At 36.9% G+C, this 26,341-nt stretch overlaps 1 protein-coding gene across 3 annotated transcripts in view; it reads left to right on the top strand.

The window, feature by feature from the left end:
- Positions 1-26,341, top strand: part of SGCZ (sarcoglycan zeta) — a gene marked incomplete at both ends in the record, with an annotated part of 869,709 nt that overhangs the window by 811,948 nt on the left and 31,420 nt on the right. For 2 of the 3 annotated variants that reach the window (XM_079726475.1, XM_079726474.1), the window contains one exon: positions 14,854-14,976. The exons of the other annotated variant lie outside the window; for it this stretch is intronic. In XM_079726475.1, coding sequence (XP_079582601.1) covers positions 14,854-14,976 — 123 coding nt within the window. The remainder of the gene's footprint in view (positions 1-14,853; positions 14,977-26,341) is intronic. 3 annotated transcript variants of the gene reach the window in all.

Here is a 26,341-nt window from a genome sequence, read left to right as displayed (position 1 = left end):
CGCATGCCTGGAGCCTGTGCTCTGCAACAAGAGAAGCCACCGCAATGAGAAGCATGCACACCGCAACAAAGAGTAGCCCCGGCTCGCCGCAACTAGAGAAAGCCCGTGGGCAACAACAAAGACCCAACACAGCCAAAAATAAATAAATAAAATAAACAAATTTATTTAAAAAAATTTTAAAATCCCACGTTATTGAAGATAGGAGTTTCCTTATTAAACTATAAGGAGTCGCAACTTATCAGAATAATTTCATGCAAATATAAAATAAACACATGTTAAACCAGACAAAGCTAGACAGATTTGGGTGTCTGCATTATTATATCCCTGCATTCATTTAGATTGTCATGAGTTGAAAGAATATTTAAAATTGGGCTACAATTGTTATAGGAAAAGCAATGGCCAAACATTGTAAAAATGTGTATTTTGTTTAAGAAAGAGAGATATAATTGTCTGTGCTTCTATTTGCTAAAAATTAAAAGAAAAATTCAAAAGGAACCACAGAAATTTTCCACTTAGGGGAAATAGCAGAAAAGGATTTCTAGGGCAGAGGTAGAAGTGAGACTTCTCTGGTGTACATTATGCTTTTAACTGTTGTATCCTGTAAATGCATTATCTTGTCAAAAAAGAAAACTCGATTTATGACAATAATGTAGGAGAAAAGATTTTGACAGCCTATAGGATATAGTTTTCATGAAGAGATATTTGAAAAAGGTACTAATTCTACCAGTGTAACTACAATTAATATATTTTAAAAGCTGTCTCAGCATATACATAACTGTGGCAAATTAAAAATATTATCATTTCTTTCAGTATATGCAGATATACATACCCATCATATACATATATATAATTTTTAATAGGTGAGAGTATAGTCTCTTACAGCATACATCTTAATTCTTTCAGGTTCTATTAAACTTTTTCAGGTTGCTTGCCATGATGATTTCATTTTCAAAATGTCAGTTGTATTCTAAATTCAAATGTGTACTCCATGAAGGCTATCTTCTGTTCTCCTTTATAGTAGTTTATATCTTAAATAGCTAGATATAGTGCTTGAATGACATTAAGGTAATATTGAGAAACTACTGACATCAATTTCATTCTGATCTAATAAGTGAAGATGAAGGCTCGAAAGAAAAGAAATATAGGACCAGGTAAAAGAAATAAAGTATTAAGTATAGGCTTAGATAGAATTCTGGAATAAAAACTCAAACATCATATGCAATTTATTCATGGTAATTTACTGGTAATTTTTATTAAAGAGTGCTTGGAGGTAGCAAAGCATTTTAACATCTGAATGTGATATTACTTTTCCAAAATATACATGTTATGGAAAGAAATATTAGAGATTTACTAATAAAAAGTGAAGAGTGTTTAACAGTATGCAAATTATGGGTTATTGAGAAAGAAATTCAGATTGGATGAGGATATTTGGTGCTAATTATCAAGGAGACCGCTATCAGCAATAGATACAGCAGTGTTCTTTTCCTTTTTATTATTTATATCCCTTTAAATGCAAAATGTACTAAAAGACAACATAGTAATTTGCTAAAGAAAAACAATAAAATTATCTATTTTCTGTTTTGACTATAAAGCACCACCCAGTTAGAATTTTCAGAGGAAACATAGCAAGTACCTTCTTATATATGTGATTTGTTTTTTTTTTTTTTTTTTTTTTTTTTTTTTTTTCGGTACGCGGGCCTCTCACTGTTGTGGCCTCTCCCTTTGCGGAGCACAGGCTCCGGACGCACAGTCTCAGTGGCCATGGCTCACGGGCCCAGCTGCTCCGCGGCATGTGGGATCTTCCCAGACCGGGGCACGAACCTGTGTCTCCTGCATCGGCAGGCAGACTCTCAACCACTGCGCCACCAGGGAAGCCCTGTGATTTGTTTTTTAAAGTCATGAATTGTATGGCATTTTTTCAGTAAGTCATAAATATTTTGTGTTAACAAAATACTGTGTTTACAAAGTACATATGACTGAAATCTAACTGGTTTCTGCTTCTGTTAGCCTTGCTCTCTTTCATTTATAGGCAAAGGGATCAGTATTATTTTAGATTAACTACTACGACTAAAATTAGGATGAGACATCCTACAGGATATGGAATCCAGGCATTAGTAACAAAAGAATAGTAAGAAAGATGCATATGAACATTGACTTTAGGGTTTTCCAAAGTCTGAGCAATTATCAAGATTCTTTCTGAAATAAAAGCTCTTGTATGATGTTATAGATACCGTTAGTTGCTCCCCCTCATAACTCTTCTTTCCTTTTCTTTTAGTAATACAATCTCAGGTCTAAGCTGGGCGTATGACTACTCAGCTCGAGACTATATGTCTCCCTTACAGCTAGATGTGCCTGAGATCTAGCTAATGAGATATAAATAAGGTGATGTGTACAATTTTAGATGGTGTCTTTTTAAAAAATGGACCTGCCCTTTATTCTGTCTTCCTGCTCTCTAGAATGAGACTCATTAAAATGACCAGTAGCACCTATATTGGTCTCCAAGATAGAAGCATAGTTTGAGAGTGGCAGAGAAAAAAATAGAAAAGGCCTGCATTCCCAAGACCCATATCTCCATTCTAACCATGGACCACATAACAAACATGTATCAGAAAGAGAAACAGCCTAATGATTATTCTGATATACAGTAATATCCAGAATGAATATTTTGGAAATATAATTTCAACTCTTAGATATGCCTGCAATAAATAAGTGATGATAAAAGAATTTGACCTACAAGTTTTTCAGATATCCTAATAATATTCCATTTAATTTCATCATCAGATTACTTACATTCTCTGAACACCAAAAAGCTATTTTCAGGGAAAGACAGGTGGAGGGTATGCTGGTGAGGGAAATTTGGACTAGTATTTAAAATGTGCTGCACATGTGGCTATAAAACTTTTTTTTTTCATATTTAGCTGGATAATCTGATAAAAAAGAGTGCTTTGAATTGGAAAATTCCCTTGGAGTTTAAAAAAATGTATTAAAGTGAAGGACAATATGTTGAAAAGAATTAAAAGCTTCATTCGGATGATAACAGCGTAGGAAGTTACTTTAGATGACTCTAAAAACACACCCTCTTTTAAATACCTATTCTGAAAAAGGGAGATGAGGCATGAAAAGAGAATACACACTGAGTAATAGATATCAGTAAATAAGAAAACTAAAAGTCCATTTTGCAAATTATTTTTAACAAATTCAAGTGATCTCTACTGAAACACAGTTAACTGCCTAAAAGCATCGGAAGTTTCCCCAAATATTTAATTAAATAAATGACTTCATCATATCCTCACCCCAAATATTACTAGTATGTTCAAAAATTTAGCTTGAGTGGAGGGGCAGTTTAGTTATTTATACTTGTTCTTGAATATTTTGAAATATTCAGGATACCAAGAAATCTTTCCAGAGACTAAGGAAAGTAAGAATGTTACTAGAAAGATGAATGTAGGGAAAAAGTAGATCTTAGAGAGATATTGTTTATTTTATTTATCTGAAAACTCCGTACCTTATTTAAACAATTCATTAGACAGCCGTCTTATTAAACTGGAAGAAAGCAATGGGTTAGAGACATGCTGTTTCTGAATTAACAGAAAATTTAATTTAAAAGACTCAATCTTTATTCACTACCTTTGCTTTTGTCATTCCGTTATGAAAACAAATATTTCAATATATTTACCTCTTTTTTTGGGTTTCTGTATCAGTTAGGGGCTTGGAAGAAAAAAAAATGGCACAGAGGAAAAGAAGTGGAAGTGGGACCTGAGATAAACCTTGAAGGGAGCTAAACGATTGGGGTAAATTGTGGCCCTATTCACTGAGAAGGAGATTCCTGAGGAAAAAATAATTTGGCAAGTGTGTGGAAATCAGGAGTTCTTATTGAGACAAACTATATTTCAGTACCTTTTAGACATCTATAAAAGGTGTTTATATAAACTTGGATTTCCAGGTAAATATTAGTGCACATGTTAGAAATCTTGGACTCAACACATACATGTTACTTAAAGCCATGATCCTGAATGAGAACCCCCAGGTGCATGGAGAAGTGAGAGGAGTAAATAGAGAGGATTTCCTTCCGTTCTTTTCAGGTTTTTTCTTTTGCTCTGGAGATTTTTCACACAGAATACAGTTTAAGAGGGAAGAGATATGGGGATATATGTATATATGTATATATATGTATATATATATATGTATATGTATAACTGATTCACTTTGTTATAAAGCAGAGACTAACACACCATTGTAAAGCAATTATACTCCAATAAAAATGTTAAAAAAAGAAGAAGAATCATTATTCGTGACCTCTGAGACATGTAAATGTTTAGAGAATAGGAAGAAAAGAAGAAAGCAAGGATATAGGCTGGAAAAGTATGACTCGTGAGCTAGTAAACATGCCAAGAGTGTGGTTTCTCAAGTGTAATGAAAAAAGCTTTTAAGGAAAAAGGTGTTGAATGAGTCAGATGCTACTGAGAGATCCTGTAAGATGAGGTCTATGGCTATTAAATTTTGAAAAATGTTTATTCCAGATCTTGATAAGACCAATTAGAGTGGAGTAGTGAGAATGAAAGCCTGATGTGATTGATCATTTGAAGTGGAAAATGTTTGTAGTCTGGATGAGTAACTAAACTATTGATTAGATATTATAGATTGAAATGAAACTTAAATGTTATAAAGCCTAATTAAAAAGAAAATTACTTCCTCTTAGTATTAGTTCGTGCATGTACACTGATAAAGCTGTTGTTGCCATACAACCATTAGGGTGGGATACTCTATTTTAGAAAGTACTAAATCTCATTGTGCTCTAATGAATTTTCCTGTAGTTTCAAGTTAGAAATATACTTTTATTAAGCATATGTTGCTCTGGTAGTATCATCAAGTAAACTGATCCAAAATTACAAGAGATTACGCATACACAGGGGAAATTGTAGTCTATGGCACTTCTCTTCAAAAACATTTTCTTTTTAAAATATGTGGTTTTAGTTTAAAAAGCTATGCTATTTAAAGCTGGTATTTAAAGCTGTACCTGTGAGGATCTGTACATTGATTGTGATGCCTCTAATGAGGAAGTAACACTGATAAACCTAATCAAACGATCAATATAGATTTTGGCTTATCAGCCTTGTATAATTGTTTAGCAATTCCAATATACCATAATCACCTTGGGTACAAAACCCTTTTCTTCTTTATTTTCATATACTCAGCATTAACCTAGTTTGTGAAATATAGTGAATATTTAATAAATACATTAAAATTAAAATAATTAATACATTGAATCATATAAGACTGAAAAAAACATGGTTTAAATACCACTTCAGCGTAAATGAATGCTTCTTAGTGTGTAATTTGTGTCAGGAAAGGATACAAAGTTTGGTAAATGATTTTCTTATGAACAATGTTGAATTATGTCAAAAAATTTTTATACCTCTATGAGCTAATCCTGTCTTTTCTCTTTAAAACTTCAAAGATAGTTAAATACATTTACTGAGTGTCAGATATAAACCACTCTTACATGCCTGGAGTAAACATGGTGGGCTAATGTGTTACTTAGGCTTTTTGATTTTTTGTTTATGAGTATAATTATACTGTAATTTTTACTCAGTGTGCTATCTCTGTAAGGTTTTTGTGTCAGAATTATACTAGCTTCATGAAATCAGTTGGGGAGTGTTTCGTATTATTCTGTTCTCATTAAGAGTTGTAATTTGTATTCAAATTAATTCTTTCCTGAATAGCACAGACTAGAATTTCTGTGTGTGTGTGTGTGCATGTCTGTATGTGTATATATGTAAAGATTTTAAACTATTTATGTAATTTCTGTATTATGTTATACTATATTATAATGGGAGTGCTCAGGTTTTCTGTTTATTCCTAAGTCAGTATGGTAAGTAATATTTTGTAGGCATTTTTTCAAGTCAAACAGATTTTCAAATTTATTTATATAATGTTGCTATAAAATATTTGTACTGTTTGAACGCCTATAATATCTGTAGTAATGTCCCTTTTTATTACTGATATGTATTGTTATATTTAAATATTTTCTTAATTAATTTCACCATAAATTGGTCAATTTTATTAGTTGTAATAAATCTACTTTTGACCTCATTGATCTAATATATTATAGATTTGTACTCTATTTCATTAATATCTGCCCTTCATTATTTGTTTCCATCTACATTTTGAGGATTTACTTTTTTGTTGTTTTATTGCTGTTGTTTTCTACTTCTCAGCATAGAGGGATGTTTGATCATTAATTTTTATCATCTCTTCTCTTCCAATATAGCTATGTGAGGCTAGACATTTTGTTGTAAGTACTGATTTAGCATATTTTACAAGTGTTGATAGTAATATCGTAATCATTGTTTAGTTTGGAACACTTTCTAATTTCAACTATTATGAGAATTTTGCCCATTGCTTATTTTAATGTGAGTTTAAAATTTTCTAAACATATAGGGATATATCAGTTAACTTTTGTTATTTAAGATTGATTGCAATGTGGTCAGATAAAAATCTCTATAATTTTCATGCTGTAATCTGTTAAAATTTGCATTAAACCAGAGTAATGATACACTTTTTAAGGTATTTAATAGAGTAGGTTGAGATAAAATAGTCAAATAAAATATTCAATTATTCCCCAATATATATGTCATTATGCTGAAAACTTTATACTTATATAATGTAGTAGACAATTATATTCCAATAAGATGGAAAAATATTCAATTGAAAAGGAGCACTTTAAAGTATTTATTTTATTTATATATGTGTATATATATATATATATATATATATATATATATATATATATATATTTGGTTTTTTTTTTTTTTTTGGCCACGCTGCACATCATGTGGGATCTTAGTTCCCTGCCCAGGGAACGAACCCATGCCCCCTGCATTGGAAGTACAGAGTCTTAACCACTGGACCACCAGGGAAGTCCCTAAAGTATTTAGATTAAGGATTCAATGCACGACCAATATGCCAACGTTGATAAAAATGTTTTAATTGTCCCATTATTATTTTTTTTTGCTGTGTTACTGAGAAAAGATTTTATAATCTGTCAAGAATCTGCATTTGGCTAGTTTTTCTTGTAGTTTTGTCAAATGTTGCTTTGTTTTGACATCATGTTTCTACATCTATAATAATTTAAATTGCTAAATATTCATGGTGAATCAATTTTTTGTCATTATGAAGTAACATTTGATATATTATTAATGCTTTTTAATTAAGAGGTACAGAGCATATATTTTTCATTTTAGTTAAAGACTGATGAATTTTTTGTGGGGAAATTCAGTGATACTTAAAAGGTGGAACATTTCCAGAATTTCTCTTTAATAAAGATGAACATGACGGAAAGGAGAATACATAGAAACTTAAAGAAGAAAATAAAGAGTAAAAGAATTCAGCTAAAGGAAACCCAATTCAAAATTTATGAACTCTTCAAAATGAGTGAGTTCAGTGAGTAATTTATTGATTTATAAAATTGGAAAGTTCAGAGCTTGATTCATTTGTTTCTGATTGGATCTGACTATTTAAGCAATAATTTCAGGAATGTCTCTCTGTCCTTCTCTTTCTCTTCTTTTTTTTTCTCCCTTTCACTGATTGGCTGATTTTTCAGGCAGACTTTCTCCATGTTGGAAGTACAGCCAAAAGCTTCAAGTTTATATCATGCTCAGTGTTTGATCTCAAAGAAGAATGTGCCTCTTTTTCAAAACTTAGAGCAAAAATCAGGAGAGCATTTGAGTCATGTGCTTGTGTATGGATTAACTGCTTTGGTCAAAGAGAATAATATCCTATGAGAACTGAACCACTTCTAGAGAAAGAGTTGGCCTCACATGCCCCCATGGACTGACTGTGGGGAATATATTGTCAGGAAAGAGTCTGTGGAGCAATGGCATAAAAAAGATGTTTACTCCAGGGCTTCCCTGGTGGTGCAGTGGTTGAGAGTCCACCTGCCGATGCAGGGGACACGGGTTCGTGCCCCGGTACGGGAAGATCCCACATGCCGCGGAGCGGCTGGGCCCGTGAGCCATGGCCGCTGAGCCTGCGCGTCCGGAGCCTGTGCTCCCCAACGGGAGAGGCCACAACAGTGAGAGACCCGCGTACAGCAAAAAAAAAAAAGATGTTTACTCCAACAGCAATCAGGGAATTGTAAATTTAAACCATAGTGGCATACCTTTTAACATGCAGATTGGTAAAAATTAAAGTCTTTTAACGTTCAGTGTTTGCAATGATGTGGAGTTACAGGAACACTCATAGTCTCTCCGTAGGAATGTAAATCAATACAACCAGTTTGGAAAGCAACTCTTTATTATTTAGTAAAATTAAAGTACACACTCTGCTGTCCAGCCATCCCACACCCAAGTAAAAGCCCTAGAACACGTTTGCCCAAGTGTAGAAGGATCCTTACACAAAAACATTTATAGCATAATTGTTACGGATTCTGATATCCTAGAAACAACCTAAAAGATTTTCAATGGAAAATGGATCACTAATTTGTGGTATATCTGTATGACAGAATATCGCAGTGAAGGTGAATAAACCAGAGCTACAATTTAACAAAATTAATCTAGTCACTGAAAAATACAAATAATATAAAATGATGTGTCTGTGCATGTGTGTGCGTATCTTGTGCAAAACATGCAAAAATAAGAAAAATGTTTGTTGGATACATACATAAGTAGTAAGGTTATAAAATGGGAGTGATAAAAACTCATTTGGGGACATTGCTGACATCTGGAGCTCTCTGAGGATGAAGGGACAAATGATTAAGGAAAGGTTACACTGAAAGTTTCACCTATTTTGGAAATAGTAGATATGTATTCAGTGGGGTGGTGGGTAACATTATTTATATAATTATTATATGCATAAGTTTTTCGTAACTTTTTAGAAAAGGATGACAGTGCGCAATAGTATGTGTTCGTAGGGATAGTATAGATGGGCAAGGAAGTGATAAACAAGGCTCAAAAGTACAAATGGTGGAGAGTCATGGAATTCATTTCAACTTAAAAACACACTTTAATTGAGGAATATTGTGCACAGGCATCGGTCTAGACACAGGACTGTAGGGAGTCCCAGGTAGGGCTACAAAGGTGAATATAGCCTCAGAGTTAATATAACTACCTTATTTGCTGATGGAAGAATGCCTGCTCCTCCAATTCCAAGACAGAAGGCAGTTCCTGAGGGTAGGGGGAAAGAAACAAAGACTGATCTCTGGCAAGATGCCATGAGGATTGCAGATCCCCAAGGCTCAATAGCCCTTCTTCTGAGACAAGCTTCCCAGCCTGGCCCTGGTGACCTTCCCTTTATTCTGCTGCTTCTTCTCCTCTTGTCCCCTGTACACTCAGAGTGCACTTTCCACGTGCAAGATTTTAATGACACACATCGTGTAAAATAAAATAAACTACAGGCTTATTTACATTTATATTTCATGAAAGCAGCTTACTTTGTTTCAAACTTCGTTTGGTTTTTTTCCTGACCCGTGATAATTCTAAATCGGTGATTTCAGAACACTGAATTTAGTTGACTGTATTGAATCTTGTTTTTGTTTTTCTTGTGGGAATTTCTAATCTTTTAATAATGCTCTTCTTTAAGACCTTGAAAATATTGACAGATGTACAAAATTAGAGTTATATAGGAAGAAAGGATTCATCCTGCTATGCTTGAGGAAAACACACCAGACATATCCATTTTGATCTTTGCCTTGTTTTCTTTTTATTGAAGAAAACTTTCCAGTTCATGTCTTTGACTGATTTAAGATAGAAAATGCAAAGCCAGTACATAATTAACGGAGCCTCTCTACTTGTCTGCAAAACATGCATTTGGACACTAAATATGAGTGTAAGAAATGTGAACCTTCCAAAAAGGGCAGTGGAGCCATCTCTGAGGGAAATAAGAAATTAACATTGTTGTTTAGTTTGTTTGCTTTTAAAGAATCTATACAGAACATTAAATGGACTAGAGAAAATATTTGGATATGTATTGAACACTTCAATCCTTTTAAAAAACCTTGTATTTTGCTTACATATTTTCTTTTTTTCCTGCCGGTTCTCTTTTCTTGTTCTTTTTTAAGTTGAAGTACAGCTAATTTACAATATTATACTAGTTTCAGGTGTACAGCATAGTGTTTCAGTATTTTTACAGATTATAGTTTATTAAAAGTTGTTACAAGATAATGACTATGATTCCCTGTGCTGTACAATAATATATCCTTGTTGCATGTCTGTTTTATACATAGTAGTTTGTATCTCTTAATCCCATATGTGTATCTTGCCCCATTTCCTTCTCCCCTCTGGTAACCACTAGTTTGCTTTCTATATCTGTGAGTGTGTTTCTGTTTTGCTACGTACATTCCTTTGTTTTATTTTTTAGATTCCACGTATAAGTGATATCATACAGTATTTGTCTTTCTCTGTCTGACTTATTTCACTAAGCGTAATATTTCCTAGGTCCATTCACATTGTTGCAAATGGCAGAATTTCATTATTTTTTACGGCTGAGTAATATCCCACATCTTCTTTGTCCAATCGTCCATTGATGGACACTTAGGTTGTTCCATAATATTCTGGCAATTGTAAGTAATGCTGCTATGAACCTTGGGGTGCATGTATCTTTTCGAATTAGTGTTTTTGGTGTTTTGGGATATATACCCAGTAGTGGAATTGCTTGGTCATATTGGTAGTCCTATTTTTAGTTTTTTGAGAAATCTCCATACTGTTTTCCACAGTGGCTGCACCAGTTTACATTCCCACCAACAGTATACAGATGGCCAACAGGCACATGAAAATATGCTCAGCATCGCCAGAGTGTTTGCTTGGCTCGGTCTGGGGCACATGCTGAGGTGGTCGTGGGAAACCCGGCAGCTCCAGAGCAGTTCTCTTTCTGCCCTCTCAGTCCTGCCTCGAGGGGGAGCCAGTGAGCACACTCCTCACCATCAGAGTCCAGCCTTCCCACAGCCCTCCTGCCTGTCCCAGAGGTCCTCCAACCAGCCAAGGCAGCTGGTCTTCCCCACATAGGACCCCAGGACCCAGGCGCCCAGTCTGTGGCTCTCACCTCTCACTCCCCAGTGTGTTCACCTTTGTATTCTCGCTTTCCTCTGAGTCTCCTCCCGGGGAGCACAGGTCCCAAACTGATCACTTTTCTTCCCTTCCTGCGCAATTATGTGTGGATCTTTCTCACAGCCTTGGTTGTACAGGAGTCCTTCTGCCAGTTTCCAGTTCATTTTCAGTGAGCAATTTTCCACATGTAGATGTATTTTTGATATGTTAGTGGGGGGAGGTGAACTCCACATCCTCTTACTCTGCCATCTTGATCAGTCTCCCTCTTTTCTTGTTCTATACCTCATTGTTCTTTGATTTTCGAAGTTGCTGGCATGAACTTCTCAGAGATATTCTGAAAGAAGCACTTAGTCTTGATACTTTAGTTAGCAATTTGGTGTTTAGGATGACTAATAAAATATAGAGCTTTCAGGATAACTTGTTTCCCATGATCTATTTGCTAAGGAATCAGAGCTCTTTACCCAGAGACATTCAGACATATTGCTTTCCTGCAACTCTGGAGGCATCTTTGATTGAGATAAGGTTAAACTGGACATCACTGCCCCTCTGAACAACTGGCTCCTAAGGTGATCTAGCCTAGAGAATATGAGATGCTAACTTGAAACCTGAAACACAGAATAAGACAACACAAAGCATGTTAGGATATAATAAATTCAGTTTCATATAGCCTAATATATTTATTTTAAACATAAATATTCACAGCAATGCAATATATGTCCAATTACATATATTAAGTGCTTTCCATTTGCAGAAAAGTAATATACAGAAGCACAATACATTCAAAATTATTTTCTGACTTAAAATATTTACTTATTATCAATGCATTGCTAATTGCTTGCAATTTTGCCTTCTGTAATTATACTAATATGTTGAATAGAGTGTAGTCTGCTGTATTAATTTATATATCTATTTTTCAATTGGATGAGTCTTTATCCATTTATTTATGGCCTAGATGCATCTCTTCTATTCCAGGTGCATAAATGTTTTTAATCTGCTTATTTTCTTTTGCTTATTTAAATGTAATGAATTAAGATTTCAACTTACTTTGCCACATCCAGACACTTAAGTTATATTTCTAATAGTTTCTGTGACTTATAATATAGCATTTTTATGTTAATAAATTGTCTCCCATATAACAACATTAAGTATTATGCCAAGAAAAGTCTTGCTGCTGTGTGTGTGTATATAGTGTGTAGGTATGTATGTATCTATAAGCACAGAGAACTATATACTTCAATGTCATTAAAGTCAGTGATATATTTTGTGGATCAATTCACCCAATAATTAAATATATTTGAATGAAGCAAGGTAGTGTACATGTTAAGTTTTACGTGTATAGTATCTGTAGTATCTTTTTGACAGTTCATATTTAAGGTATGCCTCAGTGCCCTGAAGATAGATTGAAACACAGAAGCCTCAAAACTTAGAAATCACTTTTATCAACACATGTGGCCTCAAACATGGCTTTTTGAACATCATCCATTTGAGTTATTATGGTTCAAAGATTAAAAGCTCAATACAGGAAAGTTAGGCCATGATTAGAAGAAAACAAAATCAACTGAACACAGGCCGCTGAAATAATGTTTGCAAGATCAAATGCAATGACTGTGACCAGGAACGATAGGTCTTCCATTGTTTCTCCAATATTGCCATTAAATCCCATAAGGAAAGTTATTTGCTTAAAAAAACAGACTTTAAAATACAATCTATGGGGCTTCCCTGGTGGCGCAGTGGTTGAGAGTGCGCCTGCTGATTCAGGGGACGCGGGTTCGTGCCCCGGTCTGGGAGGATCCCACGTGCCGCGGAGCGGCTGGGCCCGTGAGCCATGGCCGCTGAGCCTGCGCGTCCGGAGCCTGTGCTCCGCAACGGGAGAGGCCACAACAGTGAGAGGCCCGCATACCGCAAAAAAAAAAAAAAAAAACAATCTTTGCTGTTTTGAACTTGATAGCTTGCATGGTTAACACCAGTTTTTAAGTATTTAGCATTGTTCTCATTGGAGGTTTTCACATTTTCTTTGTGGACCTGAAAACATATATGTAGTTTCAGAATATAAGAAAAATTTCTTGTTTTCAGAGAAATTATCCCACATGTTACCAGTGTGGAATAATGTCTTCCTCTTATTAAGTACTCCTCAGGAGCTATGATGATGGGGAGGTGTAAGTTACTAAAGTGTAAGTACTAAAACCCATGGACTAGGGTTGAGAGTAGGGCTGAGGTGGGGTTGAGGACTAAGGAAGTGGGAAGAAAGTTAAGTCTTGCACTCATTCACCTCTACAATATTGTCCTACTAAAAGCCTACTAGAAACTAGACACAATTTTAAATTTAGAGGGCATTTTGGAATACAAATATAATCTCCTATTTTGAATTCCTGGGGGTCATATAGCTAACAAAAAATGGTAGTACATTGTCTTAGTCCATTTGGACTGCTGTAACAAAATACCATAGACTGGGTGGCTTAAACAACAGATTTTTATTTCTCACAGTTGTGGAGGCTGGAAGTCCAAGATCAAGGTGTCAACAAATCCATTGTCTGGTGAGAGGCTGCTTCCTGGCTTGCAGACAGCCAGTTTCTCCCTGTGTCCTCACTCCATAGACTGCACAGAGAGAGAAAGCAAACTTATTTGTGTCTTTTTGTAAGGGCACCAGTCCCATTCAGGAGGCCTCCATTCTCATGACCTAATTACCTTCCAAAGACCCCATATCCTAACACCATCACATTATGAGTTAGGATTTCAACATACGAATTTAGGGCATACATAAACATTCAGTCCATGGCATATGTAGAGAGAAATGAATAGAAATACGCACAAAGGGTGCTATGCCCAGGTCCCTGAGTGGACCACATTGTACTTGCCAAGAGTTTCTGCTGTAGAGAGCAGCAGAGGGATGTTCCAGATCTTAACAGGAGGGGAAGATACAGATCCATATGCCAAATGCATTATGCCAAAAGAAAGAAATCACCGTTATGGAAATAGCAGTTCCTCACCCCGTGACCAGTTTGACCTTCTTGCTGAAACCCTGCTCACTCTCAAATTAATTATGTTTTCCACATATGGGAGCTAGCTTTGTAGATTGCGGATGGATTAATGTACAAAATTGTCCAATAAATTGAAAATAGATTTCAATTACATGATGTAATTGTATTTATTTAAAATAGTTTAATAAAGAAAATTATTGATTAGAAGATACATTGGAGAACACTAAATATATATGTTATGTATGTATATATAGATATACACATACATTTGCAATATTGAATCTAAAATGGATTCACATTCAGTAGTAATAAAGAGTGAACAAATTGCAGTATTAGAATCTATGAAGTGTAGAGTAACTAAAGGTTCACAACTGAATAATGCTTTATAAGTACCTTGTGATGTAGCAAGTATGGGCACTATTGTCTACTTGCAGAGAGAAAACACAAGAATCCTTCAGTCCACAAGTCCTTATTAAGCATCCAGCACATGCCAGGTATAATGCCAAGTCTTCAGGCTGCCACCAGGAACAAAGCAGACATCGTCTCCCTTGTGTATATGCAAAGATTTTCTAACTGGCTAAACCCACACAGACCTTGTCAGGACTATGTCAGGATTTAGAGGTCAGATGTGTACCCAACCAACTTAGCCCAGCAATACCTTACCAAATTAGACAGCCTCCTGAAAAGGATGGTAATTTTAAAATATTAATTTAAGTATAAAACATACTGTAGAGATTAAATAATATATGTATTTCTCTTCTTTTTCAAAAAAAATACATGTTAATGGTTTCCTGGATACCAGATTCATTTTTAAACCTTTCCTCTGACCGTAGGAGCTGATGCTGTGGAAGCTCAGTGTAAAAGGTTTGAAGTGAGAGCAAGTGAAGACGGCAGGGTGCTGTTTTCTGCAGATGAAGATGGGATTACCATTGGGGCTGAAAAGCTGAAAGTTACAGGTACTGTAGATGGAGGTCTTGGAACATTGTTTACTTCTTGAAAGAATACGCAACTGAACAAGAAACTACTTTTTTATATCTATGGTCCCCACGCCTGAAATTGAGTCTTGCATAATATCATGATATCACATCATTTGATTTTCCAGTAGTCATAAACAGAAAGCTCTGGTCTTGGTTGCAGAAGACACTATAAATATTAGCCTTAATGATATAAAAGCAAAGCTGCACGTCTCAGGCAGGGTTAGGTGGAGGAAACTGAGTGTGGATGGTGGAAGAAAAGGAGGGGTGCAAACAATGATTAAAGATTACTCAAGGTGATAGATAAATACAATTTAGAAGTGTTACTTAACAGTAAAAGATATGCAAAAGAAGAACTAAAATGTAAATATCAACTTTAGAATGAAGTAAGGGGAAGGTTATAAGTAAATTAAATTCTTGTTCTTTAGGGCTCATAATTATCTTCAAAAGTATATAAATGAAGAAATAGTGCTAATCACCTATTATTGAGACATTATTAAAGTCATTATTCTAATATTAGGGCCATTAGTGTCAACCACCAACTGAAATGAAAAAGCAAAAACAAGAACAAAATAACAGAAAGTTAAAAGCACGATTGGGAATGGGGAAGAATTTTATTAATACTATTTTAAGCATTTTGAATACAATCTCTTTTGAATAATTTCATTTACAACCACAATACATATTATTTTGATAAAATATTTTTAAAAGACAGAGGCCTATATTTTAAAAATTAAATATGTTTGGCTTAGCATTTCCCAAATTTGAGTTTGGGGACAGCTCATGGGATATCTATCATATCTAGGTAGAACAGAGCCTGTGGGCCATGTGAGAGCAGTTTGCATGGTAAATGACCTCAGCTCTTGGGCTGTTTGGGTTAAATTCTGCCTCCACCATTCAATAATTTGAGTAAATCTATGCCGTCTATTTTCTTTCATCTAAGTGATTGAAATGATAGTGCGCACATGCCTATGTGTGCATGTGTGTTTTTAGAATGTTTTGGGCACATACTGAAGACATTGTAAAGGTTAGCTTTTTGTTTTTATTAATAAAGATAATATTGATATTGCCAATATCCCAGACACCAGGGTCTGTGTGGATTTCAAGAAAGATACACTATTAAATAACAATGAAATTCAACAAAGATCGTTGAATGGGGATCTTCACTGGGCATCTCTGGTCTGGCTCACAATCTACCACCACCATCGTTACTGTCCCCAAGGGCCCCCTTTCTTTCTTTCGTGAGTTTTCTGATGAGTAGCTGGAGCCTGCTCCATTGGGTTAGTGTTTGGGCTGGTTCGCAGGACTGCGCATCAGCCTCATTTCTCTTTCTTTCTTAAGACTCCTTAAAAAGGTCAGGAGTAAACATGTACATGGGGTAAACATTGGCCTTCCTAAGTCTTGAGTTGGCAGTCAGGGACCCCAAAAATTTTTTTTAATTAAAAAATCATGAGGAGGGCTTCCCTGGTGGTGCAGTGGTTAAGAATCCACCTGCCAGTGCAGGGGACACGGGTTAGAGCCCTGGTCCGGGAAGATCCCACATGCCACGGAGCATCTAAGCCCGTGTGCCACAACTACTGAGCCTGCACTCTAGAGCCCCTGAGCCACAACTACTGAGCCCGCGTGCCACAACTACGGAAGCCTGTGCGCCCAGAGCCCATGCTCCGCAACAAGAGAAGCCACCACAATGAGAAGCCCGCACACCGCAACAAAGAGTAGCCCCTGCTCACTGCAACTAGAGAAAGCCTGCGCGCAGCAACAAAGACGCAACACAGCCAAAAATAAATAAATAGATAAAATAAATTGATTAAAAAAATCATGAGGATTTTCCTTGGCAAAGAGCACAAACAAATCAGAAAGGACATTGACTTTAGGGCCCTTGATGCTATCATCTGAGTTACTAGTTGGTGAGAAAGTCGGGAACCAGAGTAAAAACGCACTCAGAGGGATTGGGCAGATGTGATTTTAATATTTAACAATCTTTAAACCTTGGTAGTGCCTGCAGTTATCAGCTTTGATACCAAAATAATCCTCATAGCTTTTAGGATATTACACACATGACCAAAAATTATTTCATGCATTTCAGATATTTGCATTGGGTACTTTGTATTCATAAGTGAAGGGTAGTTCTGGAGCTCTTGACGGCTTTTATGATCTCATGGAATTCTAACTTTCTCTGATCTTTATATTACCTTGATTTTTCTCATAACTATTGCAGTGAAGTACTGTCTTCACAAAATTAGACCCAATAACTAGTTTTTTTTAATTTTTCTTGGAGGTAGATGGATACTCACATTTATTTCCTCTTTTTCTCGGTAGCCTGGTTGCCATCTTTGAATTGTTAATTGGACTATTAAGTCAGAGGAAAAAGTGCTCCCTAAAAAAATCTAAGGATTTTTTGCTTTTCAGTTAACTGTCTTAGGGCAGTCATCTCTGCTGACCTATTATTCATTCTTTCTCTCTTTCTCCCCTTTGTATGTGTGTGATATATGCATAGTATATTGTATGATGTATAGATGGATAAATCCATATATCTCACTCTAGCTCTGTTTTTCCATTTCTTTCTCTGTCTCAAATATATACACACAGCTTTGAGTTTACTTTTCATAATACTCTTGTTTAATCTATATTTTCCAATTATCTCAAAAAATTAATTAATCAGTTTTACAGTGTGTTTATGTATCATATGACTCCAGAAGATCCTAAATAATAAACTAATACAATTTTGAGTTCACAATTATAGAATCCAGGCAGATTTTTGTAAAGGATGGAAGCATCACACAGGAGGGAACAATGAGAGTGTCTATAACAAGTAACCCTGGCTTTTAACCTGATGCGGGTATGCAAGGGCCACATCTTTCATAAATAATGCTAAGTTAGGGAATACTTTATTTTATTTTTATTTTTTTAATATATTTATTTATCTATTTATTTCTTTATTTTTGACTGCGTTGGGTCTTTGTTGCTGCACACGGGCTTTCTCTAGTTGTGGTGAGTGGGGGGCTACTCTTCATTGTGGCACGCAGGCCTCTCATTGCGGTGGCTTCTCTTGCTGTGGAGCACGGGCTCTAGGCACGCAGGCTTCAGTAGCTGTGGCATGCAGCCTCAGTAGTTGTGGCTCGCAGGCTCAGTAGTTATGGCACACGGGCTTAATTGCTCAGCGGCATGTGGGATCTTCCCGGACCAGGGCTCAAAGCCGTGTCCCCTGCATTGGCAGGTGGATTCTCAACCACAGCGCCACCAGCGAAGTCCTAGGGGAGTACTTTAACATGATTAAAATTCCCCTCAGTATCCAGTCACACTTCTGTTTCTCACAGAAGAACCCAGATAGACCCACAGACACAGACACAAACATACACACATACACACACATTCTCAAATTCCTGTGAGGTCCTTACTCCATTACCAGAATACCGCATAGGAACTTTATAGTAGCTTTATTCCTCTTGTGATACCTCTAAAATAAAGGAAAATAAAGTTATCAATGGCAAATATAATTTAGAATTTCACATGCTTAGAGGAGAAAATTGTGCATAGCGTAGCATGCAATTTAAGGGCACTGGGATTGATTAGTAACCTCATATGTACTTTAAAGCAGTGCTTAAATATTTAACAAACTATACTACAAAGAAACAGTGACTCCAGGGTATTTCATGTAAATTAGGTAGCAGTGCTGACAAGACTTCAAAGTTGCATGTGACAAGAGATCTGTGTGAGGTTGATTCTAGAATTTTAAATTTGTGACACAGAAATTTTCTATTTAAGCAATATCCATAGGGATTAAAATGGATGCTTTCTAATTTATATTTTAAGAAAAATGGCATTTCGTACATGGACTTCTCTTTCCAGGTGGCAGAAGTAGATGAATTTATTTAGATAATAAGTGTGTCTATCCAGCTGAGGTAAAATCACTTATGACTAAAATTATTTGTAGATCTAGTGTGGCTCCGGATACTCAAATTTACTCTCCTCGGAGCATAGCAGGGATGTACTTGATGCATTTAAATACTTTCAGGGTGCAGGAGGGTAGAAGTAAAGTGGCAGGTGGTTACCTGAATACCACCACCCCTCATTACCCCATCGGCATGTTCAGCAATCAGTCAGTCACATGCTTTCAATTTTTACTGTTTTTACTCTTGATATTACTTGACTTGCTCAGTAGTACTTTGCTTAACTCTTAATATGAATATACTTATTCGACCTTAACATACCCTGTCTATATCATTGAATATATGGGAGTTTTACACTTTAGCTCACATATGCATACTTGACAACTTTATTTTCCTTTGTATTCCTTAATATTGGTCAAAGATACTACTTAAAGCAATTATCTTTTGAGACCAGGTCAATAAATAAAAGATATGAACCTTTACATGCAGAAGACTTAAATTTAGTGCTTTCAGGCAGAATCAATCAACTGCGATTTGTACTTTCATTTTTATTCCAAGTAGTATATTAACTTAGAAAACAAAGTGCAGGTCATTTGACTTTATAAAGCGAAAGACTTTAGTCCTATAGGATACTTTCATGTTAAATTAAAAGCCATTAGTTGGAGTTAGATCTCTCTGTTTTGCCTTTGAGAGAAAAGTAGAAAATGTCTCAATGTATGAGAAGAAAGGATATCTCTTTTTTATCAGGCAGTAGAAATTAAAACTGGCAATCTGGGGCTTCCCTGGTGGTGCAGTGGTTGAGAGTCCGCCTGCCGATGCAGGGGACATGGGTTCGTGCCCCGGTCCAGGAAGATCCCACATGCCGCGGAGCAGCTGGGCCCGTGAGCCATGGCCGCTGAGCCTGCGCGTCCGGAGCCTGTGCTCCACAACGGGAGAGGCCACAACAGTGAGAGGCCCGCATACCGCAAAAAAAAAAAAAAAACTGGCAATTTGAAAGAATAGTGAATCCGAATCATGCATCCACCCTGTGCCCTAGTGTTTGCTTGAAAGCCAAGAGTGTCATTCCTTTGTCTCTGTTCGAATTGAATGATTGGAAAGATAGACAGGTTCCAATGCTTATTTGACAACAGAAGAAAGAGTTTTCCAAAGAGCTGCCTTTAAATTAAACACTATGTTTCTGGGTTGAAATCAGTATTTTCTGGTTTGTCTTTATTAGTTAGTCTTCTACATCCTTCTTCTTGTCTGTTAAATTGGGACATTGTGATGGGGTCAGCTTTGGAATTAACCTTTCTATTACATAGGACTGTTGTTCCTCCAGGCTGTCCAAATGCCAAGAACATGGTAACACTCAACCAGCAGGATAGAGCTGCTTGGTCTGAATGGCACCTGAAGAAATGTGATGAGATCAGGTGCTGAGGAAAGTGAGGTGCAATCACTTCATTTTCTTCGGTGTGGCATTTCAAGTCTGTAGACTTGGGTAAATCATTCAACTCAATTTTCTAGTTGTTTTTTTAAATTAGTCCTCCTCCTCCTTTCCTCCCACCCCAGCAAGCCTGAGGAAATGCTTCAAAAGCACATCTGCATGGTTACTGTCTCTAGTTTTTTAAACTTACAGAGGATAAAGCTTTTAGAGGTGTTAAAGATGAGTACCACTCTGGCCCCCAAATTTCTGGGTGAAAACTGATTGCAGGTTTTGAAGTGTATTAATAATGAACTATGCCATCGTCAGAAAATAGCTGCTTCCTCTGAGCACCTTACTGACAGTCTTCTCCGTGTCTTGTTTTATTTCTCTGAGTTCTGACTTAAATGTTTCCTAATCTTGTTAAAGCAAAACTTCTTGAAAATATAATTGGTGCAATAGAAATGTGAAGAAAGTCATAAAAGAGGACCTGCTTTCCTTTTATGAAAGGAGTTTCAAAGAATTTGTGGGTGTGTTTTTAAAACCAATCACATTTAGCAAAACTTGAATGGGGCTCCAGAGCAAGGGGTATACAAGAGTTTTTTGTTTTCTTTTTTAAATTATACTCATGACTTTTCTTCAGGCTTGACATTGTTTCAAACAATAAAATATAAATTTGAACAACGTAATTAATAACCCACACATAACGTTTTTCAGAGTATAGAAAAATATTCTCCACATACGTCTTAGTCAACTCAGGCTGCTGTAATAAAATATCATAAACTGAGTGGCTTAAAAAATAGAAATTAATTTTTCTCACAGTTCTGGAGTCTAGAAGTCCAAGATCAAGGTGACAGCATGGTTGGGTTCTGGTTAGAGCATTCTTCCTGGCTTGCAGACAGTTGCCTTCTCAATGTGTCCTCACAAGGCAGAAAGAGAGCGAGCCCTGATATCTCTGATTCTTCTTATAAGGTTACTAATCCTATAATGAGCATCCCACCATCTCCCTCATCTAAATCTGATTTTCTCCCAAAGGCTCTGTCTGCAAATACCATTACACTGGGACAGATAGCCACCACACATTTATTTTGAAGAGACAATATTCAGTCCATAGCAATATGGTAAATTATTTTATTAAATATGGAAAAAATGAAGTATACAATATTAACTTTCAATGCTGTGAAGATCTTGATACAGGGATATATAATTACATAGGGTAGGTTTGTAGCTTTTTGATGATGTGGCTTTAATACAATGGTCATTCTCAGAGAATCTAGACATATCAATGACTATGTGGTCCCTTAGCCTAGTCCCCTTGAATATCAATTGTCAAATTGATAAAACCAGAAGTAGGATTCTAAGGTAGTTGGACTGAAAAGAGTGGAAGACTGTAGTCCCTGTTGAGTGAGTGAAACACAGGCCTTCTGTATTATTGATTGAAGGGAGATCGTAAAGATCAGTCCATTTCACTTCTCCTTTTGTTCTCTTTCTCAGTGGACGTGTCAAACTTCTGGTCACCTTACTCTTTAGGATACATCATTTTATCACTGAAATAGAGTCTCAATCCTGATTTCACTGGCCTGATTAGATAACTCCAAATCTTTTAAACCTCCCATGCATGCTCACAGGTAGGCTGGAGATCACTTTTTGGCGAGTTCAAAACTGTCCTCAGGAACACGTTTTGAATAGGCTTAAGTGTCAAGGTAAGTGCTCAGGTTGAAGCCCCAAAATTCTGACTTTAGGAGGGAAATTGCCAAACAAAGAATAACTGTCAACTTTTATTTTGAAATGATTATAAATTCACAAATGGAGGCACTCCAGGATCATGACAAGTTGTGGCAGGGATAAGGGAGGATGGGGGCATCAGCTGCTTCTTCTAGATGCTAGGGAATGCAGCTGGACCTGGATCCAAAGCAGGCTCTCCATATCGAAAAGGCCTGGAGGACAATGCGTGCCTGGAGGACTGAGCTGAGGGCAGAAGGCCAGTGACCCTGTGCCTTTGGATTGGAGAATGTAACCCATTTACATGTAGGCCATGTGGCTGACAGGGTCTTGGTGCTCCGGCCAGGTGTAAGGCCTGAGCCTCTGAGGTGGGAGAGCCAAGTTCAGGACATAGGACCACCAGAGACCTCCCAGCCCCACATAATATCAATTGGCGACAGTTGTCCCAGAGATCTCTGTCTCAATGCGAGGACCCAGCTCCACTCAATGACCAGCAAGCTGCAGTGCTGGACACCCCATGACAAACAACTAGCAAGACAAGAACACAACCCCACCCATTAGCAGAAAGGCTACCTAAAATCATACTAAGTTCACAGACACCCCAAAACACACCACTGGATGCGGTCCTGCCCATCAGAAAGACAAGATCCAGCCACATCCACCAGAACACAGGCACCAGTGCCCTCCACCAGGAAGCCTACACAACCCACTGAACCAATCTTACCCACTGGGGACAGACCAAAAACAACGAGAACTACGAACCTGCAGACTGCAAAAAGGAGACAACAAACACAGTAACTTAAGCAAAATGAGAAGACAGAGAAATACACAGCAGATGAAGGAACAAAGTAAAAACCCACCAGACCAAACAAATGAAGAGGAAGTAGGCAGTCTACCTGAAAAGGAATTCAGAGTAATGATAGTAAAGATGGTACAAAATCTTGGAAATAGAATGAAGAAAATACAAGAAATATTTAACAAGGACCTAGAACTAAAGAGCAAACAAACAATGATGAACAACACAATAAATGAAAGTAAAACTTCTCTAGAAAGAATCAATAGCAGAATAACTGAAGCAGAAGATCGGGTAAGTGAGCTAGAAGATAAAATAGTATAAATAACTACCACAAAGCACAATAAAGAAAACAGAATGAAAAGAATTGAGGACGGTCTCAGAGACTTCTGGGACAACATTAAATGCACCAACATTAGAATTATAGGGAGTTCCAGAAGAAGAAGAGAAAAAGAAAGGGACTGAGAAAATATTTGAAGGAATTATAGTTGAAAACTTCCCTAACATGGGAAAGGAAATAGTCAATCAAGTCCAGGAAGCACAGAAAGTCCCATACAGGATAAATCCAAGGAGAAACACACCAAGACACTTATTAATCAAACTATCAAAAATTACATACAAAGAATAAAAATTAAAAGCAGCAAGGGAGGGCTTCCCTGGTAGCACAGTTGTTGAGAGTTTGCCTGCCGATGCAGGGGACACGGGTTCATGCCCCGGTCTGGGAGGATCCCACATGCCGCGGAGCGGCTGGGCCCGTGAGCCATGGCTGCTGAGCCTGTGCATCCGGAGCCTGTGCTCCGCAATGGGAGGGGCCACAACAGTGAGAGGCCCGCGTACCGCAAAAAAAAAAAAAAAAAAAAAAAAAGCAGCAAGGGAAAAGCAACAAATAACATACAAGGGAATCCCCATAAGGTTAACAGCTAATCTTTCAGAAGAAAATCTGCAAGCCAGAAGGGAGTGCCAGAATACATTTAAAGTGATGAAAGAGGAAAACCTACAACCAAGATTACTCTACCCAGCAAGGATCTCATTCAGATTCGATGGAGAAATTAAAACCTTTACAGACAAGCAAAAACTAAGAGAATTCAGCATCACGAAACCAGCTTTACAACAAATGCTAAAGGCTGGAAACACAAGAGAAGGAAAAGACCTACAAAAGCAAACCCAAAACAATTAAGAAAATGGTAATAGGAACATACACATCAGTAATTACCTTAAATGTAAACGGATTAAAAGCCCCAACCAAAAGACATAGACTGGCTGAATGGATACAAAAAGAAGACCCGTATATATGCTGTCTACAAGAGACCCACTTTAGACCTAGGGACACATACAGACTGAAAGTGAAGGGATGGAAAAAGATATGCCATGCACATGGAAATCAGAAGACAGCTGGAGTAACAATTCTCATATCAGAAAAAATAGACTTTAAAACAAAGACTCTGGGCTTCCCTGGTGGCGCACTGGTTGGGAGTCCGCCTGCCGATGCAGGGGACACGGGTTCGTGCCCCGGTCCGGGAAGATCCCACATGCTGTGGAGTGGCTGGGCCCATGAGCCATGGCCACTGGGCCTGTGCGTCCGGAGCCTGTGCTCCGCAACAGGAGAGGCCACAACAGTGAGAGGCCCACGTACCGCAAAAAAAAAACAAAGACTCTTACAAGAGACAAAGAAGGACACTACATAATGATCAAGGGATCAATCCAAGAAGAAGATATAACAATTGTAAATATTTATGCACCCAACATACGAGCACCTCAGTACATAAGGCAAAGCTAACAACCATAAAAGGGGAAATCGACAGTAACACAATCATAGTAGGGGACTTTAGCATTCCACTTTCACCAATGGACAGATCATCCAAAATGAAAATAAATAAGGAAACACAAGCTTTAAATGATACATTAAATAAGATGGACTTAATTGAATAGGGCATTCCATCCAAAAACAACAGAATACACTTTCTTCTCAAGTGCTCATGGAACATTCTCCAGGATAGATCATACCTTGGGTCAGAAATCAAGCCTTGGTAAATTTAAGAAAATTGAAATTGTATCAAGTATCTTTTCCGACCACAACACTATGAGACTAGATATCAATTACAGGAAAAAAACTGTAAGAAATACAAACACATGGAGGCTAAACAATACACTGCTAAATAACCAAGAGATCACTGAAGAAATCAAAGAGGAAATAAAAAAATACCTAGAAACAAATGACAATGGAGACACGACGACCCAAAACCTATGGGACGCAGCAAAAGCAGTTCTAAGAGGGAAGTTTATAGCTATACAAGCCTATCTTAAGAAACAAGAAACATCTCAAATAAACAACCTAACCTTAGACCTAAAGCAAGTAGAGAAAGAAGAACAAAAAAACCCCCCAAAGTTAGCAGAAGGAAAGAAATCATAAAGATCAGATCAGAAATAAATGAAAAAGAAATGAAGGAAATGATAACAAAGATCAATAAAGCTAAAAGCTGGTTCTTTGAGATGATAAACAAAATTGATAAACCATTAGCCAGACTCATCAAGAAAAAAAGGGAGAAGATTCAAATCAACAGAATTAGAAATGAAAAAGGAGAAGTAACAACTGACACTGCAGAAATACAAAGGGTCATGAGAGATTACTACAAGCAACTCTATGCCAATAAAATGGACAACGTGGAAGAAATGGACAAATTCTTAGAAATGCACAACCTTCCAAGACTGAACCGGGAAGAAATAGAAAATATGAACAGACCAATCACTAGCACTGAAATTGAAATGGTGATTAAAAATCTTCCAACAAACAAAAGCCCAGGACCAGATGGCTTCACAGTAGAATTCTATCAAACATTTAGAATTCTATCAAACATTTAGAGAAGAGCTAACACCTATCGTTCTCAAACTCTTGCAAAATATAGCAGAGGGAGGAACACTCCCAAACTCATTCTACGAGGCCACCATCACCTTGATACCAAAACCAGGCAAGGATGTCACAAAGAAAGAAAACTACAGGCAAATATCACTGATAAACATAGATGCAAAAATCCTCAACAAAATACTAGCAAACAGAATCCAACAGCACATTAAAAGGATCATACACCATGATCAAGTGGCGTTTACCCCAGGAATGCAAGGATTCTTCAACTAACGCAAATCAATCAATGTGATACACCATATTAAACTGAAGGATAAAAACCATATGATCATCTCAATAGATGGAGAAAAAGCTTTCGACAAAATTCAACACCCATTTATGATAAAAACCCTCCAGAAAGTAGGCATACATGGAACTTACCTCAACATAATAAAGGCCATATGTGACAAACCCACAGCCAACATCGTTCTCAATGGTGAAAAACTGAAACCATTTCCACTAAGATCAAGAGCAAGCCAAGGTTGCCCACTCTCACCACTGTTTTTCAACATAGTTTTGGAAGTTTTAGCCACAGCAATCAGAGAAAAAAAAGAAATAAAAGGACTCCAAGTCAGAAAAGAAGAAGTAAAACTGTCACTGTTTGCAGATGACACGATACTATACATAGAGAATCCTAAACATGC

Source organism: Hyperoodon ampullatus (genome assembly GCF_949752795.1).
Source record: "Hyperoodon ampullatus genome assembly, chromosome: 20".
NCBI classification, from domain to species: Eukaryota; Metazoa; Chordata; class Mammalia; order Artiodactyla; family Ziphiidae; genus Hyperoodon; species Hyperoodon ampullatus.
This window is presented reverse-complemented; position numbering and strand designations above follow the sequence as displayed.